General features: G+C 39.9%; 1 protein-coding gene across 1 annotated transcript in view; it reads left to right on the forward strand.

Moving 5' to 3' along the window:
* GABRG3 (gamma-aminobutyric acid type A receptor subunit gamma3) overlaps positions 1–15,591 on the forward strand; it is a 436,430-nt gene that overhangs the window by 381,197 nt on the left and 39,642 nt on the right. Inside the window, exon 6 of the mRNA XM_045560469.1 lies at positions 4,795–4,932. Coding sequence (XP_045416425.1) covers positions 4,795–4,932 — 138 coding nt within the window. The remainder of the gene's footprint in view (positions 1–4,794; positions 4,933–15,591) is intronic.

Raw genomic sequence — 15,591 nt, forward strand, 5'->3', positions numbered from 1 at the left:
ACAGGCATGCACCACCATGCCTATGTCAACGGGAAAAAAGGCCAAACTCTGTAAAATAATTCTAAAAAGATTTATTCTGAGCCAAATTTGAGGACCATGACCCAGAGCCATGTTCAAGAAGCCTTGAGCAAGTGGACTCGCTGTGGCTGGGTTACAGTTTGGTTTTATACATTTCAGGGAGACGGGTTACAGGTAAAGTCATAATCAATACATGGGAGGCACACATTGGTTTGGACAGAAAAGGTGGGCCATCTGGAAGCAAGCGGGGACTTACAGGTTATAGGTGGATTTAAAGATTCTTTGACTCATAAAGACATGAAGCTTTGTCTAAAGGTTTGGAATGTTTTAACATAAGGAGCTGTTTATCAGAGATAAGCCAGAGACAAGCCACCTGGACGAATATTTGTTGTGAAAATTGAGGACCTACAGGTTTGTCTTGCATACCCTTAGGCATTCAAGGAAACATTGTGACTGATCATTGGCTGACCACTAAATTTTAATGAACCAAGGATGAACCAAAGGAGGGCAGACTTAAAAATAAAAATAAGAACATAAAGGTAACAACAAGCAAAAAAGCTAGCAGAGAACTCAGATGCCACACACTGCAGGGAATACATAATCTGTAAAATTAGTCCAGGGGAGTCACTTAGCAAATGAGCAACAAGAAGAAAAATAACAAAAATGAAAAACCCAAGAACAACAACAAACTCTGGACTGGAAAAAGGGATCTGCTATCAGAGTTGTTATAATGTATTATCTAAAATGCCTAGATCCCAACAAGAAAATTACAAACCCCGAAAAGAAACAGGAAAATATGCCACATACACAGGGAAAAAGTGTTCAATAGAAATTCTCATTAAAGAATCCTAGATGTTGGGTGTGCTAGAAAAACACTTTAAATCACCTATTTTAAATATGTTCATATACTTAAGGGAACTATGTCTAAAGAATTAAAGGAAAGTATGACAACTAGGTCTCACAAAATAAAGGATGTCAAGTAAAAAGGTAGAAATTATTAAGAAGGACCCAGTAGAAATTCTGGAGTTGAAAATTACAATGTCTGCAATAAAAAACAATCACTAGCCAGGTATAACAGATTTGAGCAGAAAGAAGAAAGAATCTGCAAACTTGAAGATAGGCCAATACTGATTATCCGGTGAGGGAAACTAAATGCAAAATGAATGGAGAAAAAGGTTCAGAAACTCATCTACCTGTGGCACGTCATGAAGATTACCAGCAAACACGTAATGGAGCCTTAGAGGAGAAGGGATTTGAAATTATTTGAAGAAGTAATGGCCCCAGATTTGACAAAAACGATCTATACATCCAAGAACTTCAACAAACTCCAGTGCACTTAAAGAGACCGACACCAATACATATCATAGTGAAATTAACAATTTTAAAGACAAGGAGAAAATTTTGAGAACAGCAAGAGAAAAGCGATGTATCACTTTAAGTGAGTCATGATATGATTAAGATGCAGATTTCTTATGAGAAACCCTGGGGACCGTAACAATACTATGACATCTTCAAAGTGTTCAAAGAGACAACTGTCAACAAATAATTCTCTTCCTAGCAAAACTTTCCTTCAAAATTAAAGAGGAGAGAATCAAAAGGTAATCCACATCCACACAAAAGCTTACCCATGGACATTTATAGCAGCTTTATTCGAAAACTTGGAAGCAACCAAGCTGTCCTTCAGCAGGTGAATGGATAAATAAAATGTGGTACCTCCAGATAATGGAATATTGTTCAGCACTAAAATGAAATGAGCTATCCAGACATGGAAGAAACTTAAATGCATATTGCTAACAAGCAAATCTGAAATAGCTCCATGCTATATGATTCCAACCTTATGACACTCTATAAAAGACAAAATTGTGGATACAGTAAATGGTTGCTAGGGGTGAGGGGGAGAGAAGGATTAAAAGGCAGAATACAGAGTATTTTTAGGGCAGTGCAACTACTCTATTTGATGCTATAATGGCTGATTCATGTCATTATACATTTGTCCAGACTCATAGAATGTACTGCACCAAGAGCGAACCCTCATATAAACTACGGATTCTGGGTGATGATGATGTGTCAATGTAGGTTTGTCAGCTGTAATGAATGTGCCACTCCGGTGGGGGATGTTGATAATGGGGGAGGATACACATGTGGGGGATGGGAGCATAGGGAAGTCTCTGTGCCCTCCATTCAACTTTGCTGTGAATATAGAAGTTCTCTAAAAAATAAATCCTATTTAAAAGAAAAGGTATTCTGGAGATGGGTGTTGGTGATGGTTGCACACCAATGTGAATGTCCATTATGCCACCAAACTGTATATTAAAAATTATTAAAATTTTAAATTTTGTTATGTATATGTTACCATAATAAAAGAAATTCTAATTGCTTCAAAAAAAGATAAGCTACAGAATGGGAGAAATTATTTGTAAAACATATATCTGATAAAGGACTTGTACCGAAAATATACAAAAAACTCTTAAAACTCAACAATATAAAAACAAATCAATTAAAAAATTAGCAAAAGATTTGAACAGACACCTCATCAAAGAAGACATACATGTGGCCAATAAAAGCATGAAAATATGCTCAATATTGTCAGTCATTAGAGAGATCCAAATTAAAACAACCACATGCCACTTCATACCCACTACAATTGTTATAATTAAAAAGACAGATACTAACAAGTGTTGGGGAAGATGTGGAGAAATTGAAACCCTCACAAATTACTGGTAGGATTTTAAGGTGCAGCCACTTTGGAAAACAGTCTGGCAGTTCCTCAAAATGTTAAACCTAGAGTTACCCTGACTTAACAATTCCACTCCTACATATATACCCAAGAGAACTGAAAACCTATATTGACAAAAGTCTTGTACACAGATGCTTATAATATTACTATTAACAGTGAAAAAGTGGACTCAACCAAAATGTTTATGAAGTAATGAGTAGATAGACAAAATGTGGTATAACTATACAACGAAGTATTATTTAGCAATTAATAGAAATAAGTACTGATATGTGCTACAATATGAGTGAACCGTGAACACTTTTTGCTAAGTGACAGAAGCCAGTTGTGGAAGATCGCATGCCATATGATTCCATTTATATAAAATTTGAGAATAGGGCAATCTGTAGATATGGAAACTATATTAGTGGTTGCCTAGGACTGAGTGAGACAGGTGGCGGCCGTGGGGAGGGGAATGTCATTTTGGGATCATGAATGTATTCTACAGTTAGATTACAGTGATGGTTGCACCACTCTGAGAATATTCTAAAAACCACTGAATTGTGCCCACTAAATGTGTGAATTTTATGTACATAAATGTATCTCAATAAAGTTATTTTAAAAACAAAGTTACAAAGGAGGAATTACAATGTAGAGTATCTCTTCTCATTGTGACAGCCTAATGGGGATAGAAAGCAACTGTGACCATGGCTAATGGCCAAGTAACATGTTGGATTACTTCACAGAAATGCCTCAGGCTGAGTCTGGGTGCCTTGAACTCAGCATTGTCAAGTTAGGGGAAAGCAAGTGTCCCTACTGTGCTAACAATAATTTCAAAGGGCAATCCACGATCAGAAAGCAGAGGAATACCTGTGCTCTAATTTTTGTCTTTGCATGAGGGAGCCAAGCCAGCAATGTCAGGCAGAAAGGGGAAAAAAATCAAGAAAGCAGATTGTCTTTAAGAGTTTTGCAAACTGATCTAAATGTTTAATGAGCAATTTCCAACCATTAATAAATATGTTAGCATAAATAGATATGCACCAAATGCAGACCTTTTTGTATTCAGGGTAAGTCATCAAGATGGGGCACACATTTCTTCCAGAGTCATGCCACCAGTGCCTGGAAGAGCTAATGATGCCAATGCTGTTGTGTGTTGGGGGACAACATGAGACCTAGACCTGTTCTTGAGAGTGAGGAAAGCCCTGTGGGGCAGACCCAGCTGCAGAGCCTAGAGATGCGACAGTACAAATAAAGCAAATGCCCAGGTCAGACAGCTCCAGCAGAGAGCTGCTGTCCCAAGCAGGGTTCAGAAGTGGGGGATCTAGGTAGAGAGAAGGCAGGGAAGCAGGCATCTGGCCAGTGCCTGGGGCAGGCTTAGGGAGCCATGGAGCCCTGGTGACAGCACCAGCAGGGTAGGGCAGGGCACCTGCTCATGATGCCGCAGCTCTAGGCAAGTGGCCAACACAGGGCCTTGGGCAGCAGAAACACCAGCATCTTGCTGCCTGAAATTATAACAACCTGGGAAGGGGTCTCTGAAAGAGGACCAGGCTCACCGAGCAAAACTGAGACTGACAGGAGAGCCGGACTAAGAATCCACTGATCTCTGGAATCCTGGAGAGACTACCTTATTAAACTCTTCACTCCTGAGATCTGGATGGACTAAATTCTAGGAAAGGATGGAAGGTGTGATGGGTGTGAACCATATGGTTAGACTTGCCTGGAAAGGACGGAGTCCGGAGCCAGCAGGATGTTGACGAGCACCTCCACTCTGAAGGTGGAGTGCAGCTGTGCTCCCCAAGGTCAAAGCCATGATGACAACAGCTCCTTGACTACTATGTCCAAAATTCAATGGCCAGGACTGTGGCCATGCAGCACCTTGCTGAGCGTGAAGCTCTGCAGCCCAGAATTAGGTGGCATTTGCCTGTTCATTTTTGGAGGTTCTGTGTCTCTGAGGAAAATTTACAGAACAAATATGGCGTAAAATTATAATTCCTATGAACTGATCAGAATTATTGGCTGTTACTTTATATCTTCAAGTGCTAATCTTTGTTCTGTATTTTTAGATGGCTATCCCAAAGAAGAAATGATTTATAGATGGAGAAAAAATTCAGTTGAGGCGGCTGATCAGAAATCATGGCGGCTGTATCAGTTTGACTTCATGGGCCTCAGAAACACCACAGAAATCGTGACAACGTCTGCAGGTAGGAATCAACTTAAGAGGTACAGCTCTCAAAAAATCACTACAGATTTGACTTCCCCCCTCCACCCCGAGGCCTAAGGGTATGTGTTATCATATCCTTAATGTAGAATTCTTTCATGTATATGTTTTTAACTAACTGTATTAGGGCAACCATAATACCTAAGTGATAACTGGAGACAAAACAACTGATGCAAAGTGAACATATTTTTTAAAATGTTTTAATTGGGATGAGGAAGGGATGATTAGAATTGATTCATATTTTTGAATTAGGACTGTATTTGCATTATGTCTATAAATCTAACTAGGATTACTCACTACTGACCATATTTATATAAATCAATTTTACTGATGGTGAGAGTTCTATAAGTTTCCACATACATAAGAAGAATCAAGTATTACTGAGAATTCACAAATAAAAGAAGCTGGTGTGAAATATCCTTTGAGTTTTAATTTCTAGCTTCTTCCTTTCCTTTACTCTAAACTTTATATTAAACTTTGAGTTTCTTTTTCAATAGATTGAGCACAATAATTTCCCAACAATGTGATTTTATTAAGTGATCATTATATGCATATTATACAGCATATAATTAGATGAAAAGAGATATTTTGCTTACTAATGTATTTGAACATGTTTTTGTTTTGCTTTTGGTTTTATGCTGGGTTTTTTTTGGTTTTGGTATTTAATTATCCCTATGGTCCACTATTTTGCAACTTATTTTTTTTGGCAGGGTGTTGGGTACAGATGGGGGCTAGAGTCAACTTTTCTACTGATCCTTATTATTTGTTATTTAATACTATGAATAACTTGTTGGCTCTTAAAATCCATAATAATTTGTCTTATTGGTGTCTAGATTAAGATGTTAATTTTGATAATTAATGGCAAATATGTTTAAAGAATGGTCTGAATTCTTGGTAGAATTTTAATAGGGATTCATTTACACATTAAGAAAAATACCTGACAAAGGGAGAAAGGCAAAAGATTCCCTCTGGGTGTTATGGTGCTAACGTTGAGAGATGGGATCTGTGTTTAAACATTAAGCAATGATAAGGCTAAAAGAATGGAATATCATAATTTATTTAAGTGAACCTTGGAGGCAGCATGATGAGAAATGTTTGGGGAGGCTTGTTCCCAATTAGGAGTCACCTACGTGAATGATCTAATTCCACTTTCTGAGAGGGTGGAAGGTACCAGCAGGACTGTGGGGTGTGAGGCTGCCCAGAAAGGGCTACCAAACAGGGGAGATTGTTCTAGCATTTAAATCCTAAATGTTGATGCCGTTCTTCCTTTCCTGGTGTTCCTTATGTGTTTATCTGGCCACATCCAGCCCAGCATCAGTTCAGGTGTCAACAGTTAACACTGTTTGATGAATATTCATGGAACTATTGCTTGCTAAGTGTGGTTGGCATTTTCACAGTGTGGAGGTCACCCGTGGGTTCTGGTGGCATTTTAGAGGATCCCTAGCAGATAAATGCCTTTTTATAGACAAAGGTTATTCCTTATTTTTAATCTCCTAACTTCAAAATTATGATGATGGCAGTAACACAAACTTATGTAATCCTTTTCTTATAAGAAGGTTAAAGCATTTGAAAGGTACTAACTATATAGTGAGTTCTCACAAATCACGGAGAAGTTTGAAGAGGAGGGATATGATGATCAGTCCATGTTTTTAAGCCTATGTAAATAATTCTACTGGGGAACTTATCCCTGAAATGGATGAACACTGAATAACCTCAGAATCGTGAGACGCAGATGTGCAGCCCCCAGGTGTGTTGGCAACACAGGCACTATGAGTGGACTGTCTTCCTCACGCCTCACACTGTTGTCCCCACTGTACCTGCTCTAACCCTGCTGTCCTTTGGGCATAACTTTAAGCAGTCACTTGTATTTTACTTTCTCTGTTGGGATAACGTGAATATCAAAAATATTATTTACGTCATTCTGAGATCTTGATATAATATGATGAACATGTTTATTTAAAATGTGTAAAGATTATTCAAGAACATTAGTAACTGAATTAGTTTCCTGGGGCTACTTTAACACTGCCACCAACTGAGCGGCTTAAACAACAGAAATGTATTGTCTGTCAGTTCTGGAGGCTGGAAGTCTAAAATCAGGTCATTGGCAGGTTTGCTTCCTTCTGAGGGAAGGCTCTGTTGCAGACCTCGCTCCTCAGGTGGTAGATGGTATTCTCTGTGTAATCAGGTTGTCTTCCCTCTGTGTGTGTCTGTCTCTATGTCTGAATTTCCCCTTTTTATAAAAACTTAAGTCATATTATATTACTGCCCTCACCATGGCCTCATCTTAACTTAATCTTTGTCAAAGACCCTATTTCCAAATAATGTCACATTCACAGGTACTGGGGGTTAAGACTCTAACATCTTTGGATGAACAATTTGACCCATAACAGTAACCTAGAAAGTCCAGCACACTGTGCAGAGTAGCATTTCAATTGTGCTAGGAAATGAGACTTTCTCTTTGTCGGTAGACATATTCTTTGTATTGGGATTTCCTAGTGGCTTTCAGGTGTCAGTGCTCCTCCCACCCCAAGCAGACAGCATGCATTTGCTGTAAGAAAGTAGGCTCTAGGCCAATGCGACTCGGGCTGCAGCCCACTAACCTGCAGTCTTGGCATCACCTGGGAGCTGGTAAGAAATTGAGATTCCTAGACATTACCCCAAACATTTTGGATTAGAATCTCCCAGGCTGGAGCCCAAGACTCTGCATTTCAGAAGTCCTCTAGGTAAATGTGAGAATGCTGAAGTTTAAAAGGCACTGGGCTGGCCAACTCTAATGACTGGTGCATGGTATAAAAATCACATTCATATGGGATCAGAGCTGATGAACAATAACCTTCCTACTAAGATTTCTCACTGGCTCGATAGCATGCTGTGTTTGTTAGGTTACTGATGTTCCTGGACGGTCTTTAGACAGTTATCACACCTTCCTCAACCATTCCCCAAGGGTGACTGCAACAGACCTTTTCCTTGCGCTAGCCAAAGGCCACCTTGCATTTTAAAATCAGAGACTTTTTATGAAGTATCTATCTACAAATTGTAGAAATAAATAAACTTATTAGGTTTTACTCTGTTGATTTAAAATATGTATATAAATTTCCTCACTGAGCATAATATGCAGGGAATTCAAGAAACTATACTTTGGAATTATTAGAAATAGATCAGAGGCAGGACATTTGGCTTTGATTTTAAATAAATTTTATTAATTAAAAACAAGCTGAATATTTATAGATATGTATATGTGCATGGGTTGATATATACACATCCATTTCCTTGCTCTGGCAGGGAAAGTTCCTAGAAGCAACAACACCCCAGGAGCAATAAGCACACGTAGCGCTGAGGTCTTGGTTTCTAACGCCATTCTCTAATACAACCACCATGGCTCCTTGGGGACATGGAAGATTGTAAGGACAGGGTAGGGAATATACAAGGTGAGCCTGGAGAATCTTGTAGTGCCAGAAAGTAAGAAATGCCAAACTACTCACTTCACACGCACACATAGACAAAACGATAGGAGTATGTCAGAGGAACACTGGAGCCAACCGAAAGACAAAATAATTGTCAAAGCTAAAAAGGCAAGCAGCAAAATAAATACAGTAGTATTGGATTATAACCTAAATATAAAATAAATATCCATGAGTCCTCACTGGTATAAATGATTTAGTAAATATATATAAGCATATATAGATGGGTTAAAATAGACAAATCTACCATGCAGAATTTCACATAATTTATGTATATATTATACCCTCAAGGAGGTGGGGCATAACTTCCACTCCTTAAGTCTGAGCTGCACATAGTGACTTTCTCCTAAAGGGCACAGTATGGGAAAGAAGGAAGAGATTTGCAATGGAGACACCTGAGAAACACCACCTCAGCCAGGTGATAAGGTCAATATCCCCAGTGATTAAGCGTGTTGATAGTCTGTACCCTGGATATGATGAGATAAAGATAGCATTTTACCTCTCTTCTCTTCCTCCCCCAAACATAACCCCGGTTTAATATTAAGGAATATATCATCGGAATGAATGAGGAACGCATGACAACTGTACAATTGAGGGGTATTCTACCAAACCCCTGATTAGTACTCCTCAAAATTGTCAGAGTCATCACAAACCAGGGAAGTGTGAGAAAATGTCACAACCAATAGAAGCCTAAGAAGAAATGACTGTTTAAGGCAATGTGGTATCCTGATTAGGATCCTGGAATAGAAAAAGAGTATTAGAAAAAACAACCAAGGAAATGTGAACAAAGATGAACTTTAGTTAACAATAAAGTATTGATATCAGTCCATTAATTGTAACAAATGGACCATACCAATATAATGTGTTAATAATAGGGACACTGGGTGTACCATATATGAGAGCTCACTCTGCTATCTTCACAGTTATTCTGTAAACCTAATACTGTTCTAAAATGAAAAGTTTACTTAAAAGAAAAAATCTACGATGCATAATGGTGAAGTTCTGATTCCAGGCATTAGAGTGGCTTGCAGTGCACCAACTCTTTCACTGAGATAAACTAGGAACAATGGATATAATAAGACTAAGATCTGTTTGAAAACATCAGATAGGGGCTGGTGCAGCCAGGATGAGAAAGGACAGATTCATGGAAAAGGAGACACCACACAGTGGGGTGAATCCACATTCTGCTGTAGATTTATCTTTCAGGGTATTCACTGAACACCTGAAAAAGGAACATGAATCAAACAATCTGGATAAAGACTCTAGAAAGAAACTTGCTGTGAAAAGATATCTCCCTGTTGGAGCTTCAATGAGATTCAATAACTAGAGGCCCTTGAGCCATTAACTCAGGGAGAGAAGGAAAGGAAAATGAACTCTATACTCGAGACATTTTCTGAATTTTGAAACTATGAAGGGAAGGAAGTGAAGAAGGTAAGCAAAAAGCCTCTGAGAAAGCAGAATCTGTCAGTGTTGGCAAGACAAGGAATATCACTGAGGAGGCAAGGGAGGGGGCCGTGGTCAGAACCCCGGAGGATTCTTCCTAGAGCAAGTGCAAAATAGACTAGAAAAATCTTGTCAGACTATAGCTCAGCCTTGAGTTAGCCAGCCTTGATCGTATTAAGGTGATTTGCCCCAATCTCTGGCTTAGAAAAGAGAATGATGAACCTCCTGGGAAGGATAATAAATTGTTTCTTACAGATTTTCATCCAAAATGTATACTGTTGCCCAATGACCAAAACTGAAAGAAAAAACAATAAAGAATAGAAATAGACTCACAGGTGATTAAAATATTGGAGTTATCCAGTAAGGATTTTAGAGTGGAAATAATTTCTGTGTTTTAAGAGAACAGAGGAAAAGTGAAAGTGATAAATGAAAATATGGATAATTTGCCCGATAGGAATTTATATATAAAAAGAAAAACAATCAAATGGAAATTTTAAAAAGAAAATTCTAGAATTTTAATTAAGAATGCGACAGATAAATTTAATAATAAATTATTAGATAAATGAGAAAATATGACTGGTTAACTGTAAAACAGATCAATAGAAAATATCAAATCTGAAGAAAAAATATAGAGAAAAAAGTCATTAAAAAGTTGAGAGTAAGAAATATGTAGAATATGATATAAAATTCTAATGTAAGTATAATTGATAAAGAAAAAAAATTAGGCCAGGTACAGTGGATCACTGCTGTAATCCCAGAACTTTGGGATTTTGAGATCGCTTGAGGCTTGAAGTTTGAGACCAGCCTGGGCAACATAGCAAGACCCCATAGCTACAAAGAATTTTAAAAATTAGCTGGGCGTGGTGGTGTGCCTTGTAATTACAGGGAGGCTGAGGCAGGAGGAAGACATGAGCCCAAGAGTTCAAGGTTGCAGTGAGCTATGATCACACCACTGCACTCTAGCCTGGGTGACAGAGTGAGACCCTGTCTCTTAAAAAAAAAAAATTCCAAAAAAAAAAACTAACTATAATTGTAGCCCCAGAAATGGAGACCATAGGGAACGGGTTAGAAGCAACATCTAAAGAAAGAATGGCTTAGAATTCTTTTAAATGGATGGAAAACCTGAAATCACACACTCAAGAATACTTGCCAGCTCCCAAAGATGAATACAAAGGAAGTTACTGAAATGCTGAAGACCAAGGGCAGAAAGTATATCTGTAAACATCTAGAGAAAAAAAGACACATTACCTTCACAGGTACAAAATTAATACAGATGTCTGACTTTTCACCAGGTATCATGGCAACCAGAAGATGATGGAATTCGAAGTGTGAAAGAAAACAGAGAATTTTATATCTAACAAAATAGTAAAAATAAAGGTGAAATAATGATGTTTTCAGGCTAAAGAAAAATAGGGAGAGAGCAATAAAAAGAAAGATTGATTCTGTGATCCCTATAGCAGGCTGCGTTTCACCCTTTTAAGGAAAACCTTTATGATATTTGCAAGGTAATCCATTTCTTTGGCACATCAAGGCTGCCTGTAATGTCCACTTGAACCTGAGTCCAGTTGTCTAAAATAATTTGGGCAGAAGACAGAGCATTTTTTCCTGGGTGTCAAGCCATCCACAGCAAGCTTACTGAGGTGGGGCTGGCACTGTGACAGTTGCTTTGCAGTGGGCACACTTACGGCAAGCTTGGGGCAGGCTTAAGGCAGGCTCAGAGTGTGCTTAGAAGTGGCTTTGTAGTAGAAACACTCCTAGCAAAGGCTCCTGGACTTCAGAGGCAGAGATCAAGTCAGAAGCCTGGGGCCCAAGATTAATTGCACTAGTAGATCCCCCCGGTGCCTGTTTTATTACAAGGCCACAGATAGGCTCCCCCCAAGGGTTAAGTTATTACAGTCAAAGCAACCAGGAGAAAGGCTGCTCTTCCCAGACTGTAGCAAGAGCCACACAGCTTGATATGCAAACCTGATATTTTTGAAGTTGATTCAAGCTCCAAAGTTCTCCAAACTCCAAAAAATTATTCGATATATGAACTTTTTGATATTATCAGTGTTCAACACTCCAGCTAATTTTTACAAATATGTTTTCTGACACGCCCACTGGGAAGAGTGAGCACAGAGGTAGGAGCTCTGGTGCTAGAGTCGGACCAGACTACATCTGAAAGGAGCTGCACCACTTACCTGCTCTACAGCCCTGGGCAATTCCTAACCCCTTCCTGTATTCCTCTCATACGTCAGAGGGAAACTGTCTTCTCCTTTATGTAGTGGTTGTGAATTTAAGTGAACTAACATGTGCCAAGTGCATAATTGCCATCTATATATAAAAACATTATCTATTATTATTGCCTTAATAGAATTCCCGTGAAGGAGAATTGAGAGATTTACACATTGGCTGTCTTTAGTAAATTGTCCACTAAATCAGCAGCTAGCATTTTATTCAATGAGACGTGTTTTAACGGGGCACTATAGTGACATTTATATCCTAAATGCAAATAGGACTGTATGTTTAAATAGCTCCTGTGAAAAGAAGCTCTCAAAGTGGTTTCTTCTTGGCTTTTTGTCATATTTGTCTGAATGCAATCTGGGTAATAAATCAGTCTGGGTTTTAGAGATATAATTTTAAAAATAGCAACAGTCTCTTTGTTCACAAGATTGAGTGAAAAATCTTTCCAACCCACTGTGAGTCATCTTCCATCTCTAATTCAGAGAGGAAGTGTGGAAAAACCTCTGCTCGCTCTAATGAACTGCTCATCCGCTAAGAGCATTCAAATTCTGTGATACAAATCATATCCGAATATGTCTGATCTTTTAAAAGCAAATTTAATTAATTACTCCTTCCATGGATCTGAATAAATTATAGCATTTAATATATGGTGACAGTAATATTTATACATATAGCATTTTATAGTTTTCATTTGGCTCTCACCCTACACTTTGAGCAAGTCAGAACATGTGCCAATATCTTTATTTATAAATGAGGAACAGAAATTCAGGAAGACTTCAGTCGTGGCATTCAGCAATGCATCCAGTATGTGCTACTGCATACAAACCCACTTATTCTGAGCCCAGTGGCTCTTGCATGAAGTCACCGCTACAAAGAGTTAATTTGACTTCCTGTGTCTGACTCTCCGTTTTCAGAATATTTTATTTTCTCTAGCCCAGTGCTAAATTGTGATCTTTAAAGCTTCATTGCTTAGTATATTCCCTGGCATGGGTAATATTTTATAGCCATTATCCATTAAAGTTGCATGACTGCTTCCAATCATTTGATCAGAAGAAAAGTCTTAAATCTGTACCCTAACATAAGAGAGTATGATAATTTAAAATTATCTGTAAAATTAATTACAGTATTATTGAGATTTGGAGCTCTGGCGTGTATTTCTGTAGACTATCACCATGCTTAAGGTCCTCATGAACATTCTTTGTTTTTTATGTGCTCTTTTGATGACACTACAACCCTTTAAGGTAGTGAGGGTACTATCCCATTATACAGATGGCAAACTGAGTCTTAAAAATATCTTTGCTCATGATCACCAAGGGCAAGCAGACCTGTGACTGACTAGCTTCAGGATAGCTACAGGGAGCGCCTATGGAGTGTAACACTCCAGGATGTGCTGGGAGAGTCCTGCGTCCTATGAAAGTCAAGCAGCCCTTGCAGCCCTGTGCTGAAGCTTCGGGAGCACTTGTTCCTGCCCCCAGCCTAGCAAGCATCTCATGCCACACCCCTCCTCGTACCCTCCCAACCATCCTGGCTGACTTCAGTCAGCCCCAGGCTCTTAGCATTGATGCCAATCTTCCAGGAAATCCACTTTTAAGAGCTGTTCTCCCCTCCCCCAAGGGCTAGGTCAAGTTGACAGCCATTTACTCCCAAAATGCCCTGACTGCCCCATGGTGACTGTAACCAAAGAGGACATACAAGGCAGAGGTTGAGAACATGAATGCTGGTGCCATCCTGCCTGGGTTTAACTTCCAGGCCTGTACTCACAAGGTATGTCATCATGGACATATCATCTTGATACTTGGAGACTCAGTATCCTCATCTGCAAAATGGGAAGGACAATACTAGTGCCTGCTTCATAGATATAAGCTCTTGTGAGGACTAAATGAGTTTAAAAGCAGCCAGCAATCATGGCCTGGCATTAATTTTACATGTTTCCCAGTAGATTCACCTGTTGACATCCCATGGATCTAGCAGAGCAATTAGCTCAAAGAAAGCACATAAATGTTTGGAAGAGAAAATAACCCTTAATTTCTTTAGCAAATGAGTCTAACAGGTAAATATATCACTTTGCAAACATTTAGTTGTCAGCTTAGAAAAATTAATGTGGGGGCATTAAGAAGACATAGGAGTGAGGACATCGTGTTTTGATATTTTAGTAGTTATGATTCACCACTGTTTATAGTTTCATGATTTAAAATTTAATCAACAAGGGACACTTTTATCTACCTTTGTACTTTACAGATAAAGCTTATTTTGGCATGTGGTTACAAATACATGAACCAAAATTTGTGAAGGGGCCAGAGCGGATTAATTTTAGTTCTTTGATACATATGTTTATAGACCCACACAAGCACAGAGTTTACCACGATTTTGTTTTCTATGAAAACACTAAATGCTTTCAGCAGGATTCAGATTTAAGAAGTGCGCACTGCTTCTGCACGGACAAGGAATGCCTCAGACCTGTTTGGAAGCTGGCTGCCTAGGCTGGGAATTAACTCCTCAGGAGTCCCTTGGAGAGTTAATCTCCATCCAGCACACCCGGAAGATTTTGGTTTGACTTTTCTGTCTTAATCAACACAGAATCTGGAGAAATGCAGGCTTGTTTCCCGAGGTCACTAAACTTTTGCCGGCCAGCATCAACCTCCCCTGCCACGGTGAGATGTCACTAGCACAGCAGCCCGTCAGGGACATAGCCTGGGTAGCACGCCCTTTTGGTCCAATGAAACGTTTCTTATTGGTTCTATTTCTACTGGTTGCCACTGGTCAGACGCTTCTGTGCAAGAAATTTTGTGTGTACCTAAAATAGTTCCTTCCAGACCCCAGCGTTCCCTGGGCAGCAACCCCGTTCTTTGGCTGTCGCTCCAGTGCCCACTCTGCTCTGCGCAACTCCTACAGAGAGGAGTGTGGCGACCGCGGCCCCACCTGTGGTTCTCGCCCTTTCACCCCCTGCCCTCTCTTCATACTGCTCTTGCCCTGTCCTTGCACCTGTCTGTGGCCACCGAAGACCTCTGTCATTGGAGGCATGCTCCCTTGGACACAGAGGTTCACCTTCTTCTTTTGATTTGCTCCGAGCCAGGAGGAGACTCACTCAGTTTATGGAAACATAGTACAGTCACAGCAGGGGCAGAGTCGTTTCCAACCGGCCTGCCCTTGGCGGGGGCTTTCTCACACCCTCTTTGCTTGCTTGGCCGCAGGGATGGTCCAGGAGGGCGAGGCATGTGAGCCCGGCCCTGGGCCCTGAGTGGCACAGCAGCCCCAGCCCCGCAGCCCCCGCCGTCCGTGGCCCCGGCCCCTTTTCGGAGGGCACGCAAACAGGCTCGGTCTACTCGCTCTTCCCAGCTGAGCAAAGGACATAACTCAAGCAGCCACAGGTCAGCCTCTCCCAGCCCCATACGTGACAGTCCAGTTTCAGTCCTGCTCGGGCTCTTACTTTTCATCTCCTTGTCCCTGTGGAGTTTACTTGAGTATCACCTCCTGTCATCGTACAGAAACCAAGAAATGTTAGCATCGCCTAGATC

Source organism: Lemur catta, chromosome 9 (genome assembly GCF_020740605.2).
Source record: "Lemur catta isolate mLemCat1 chromosome 9, mLemCat1.pri, whole genome shotgun sequence".
NCBI classification, from domain to species: Eukaryota; Metazoa; Chordata; class Mammalia; order Primates; family Lemuridae; genus Lemur; species Lemur catta.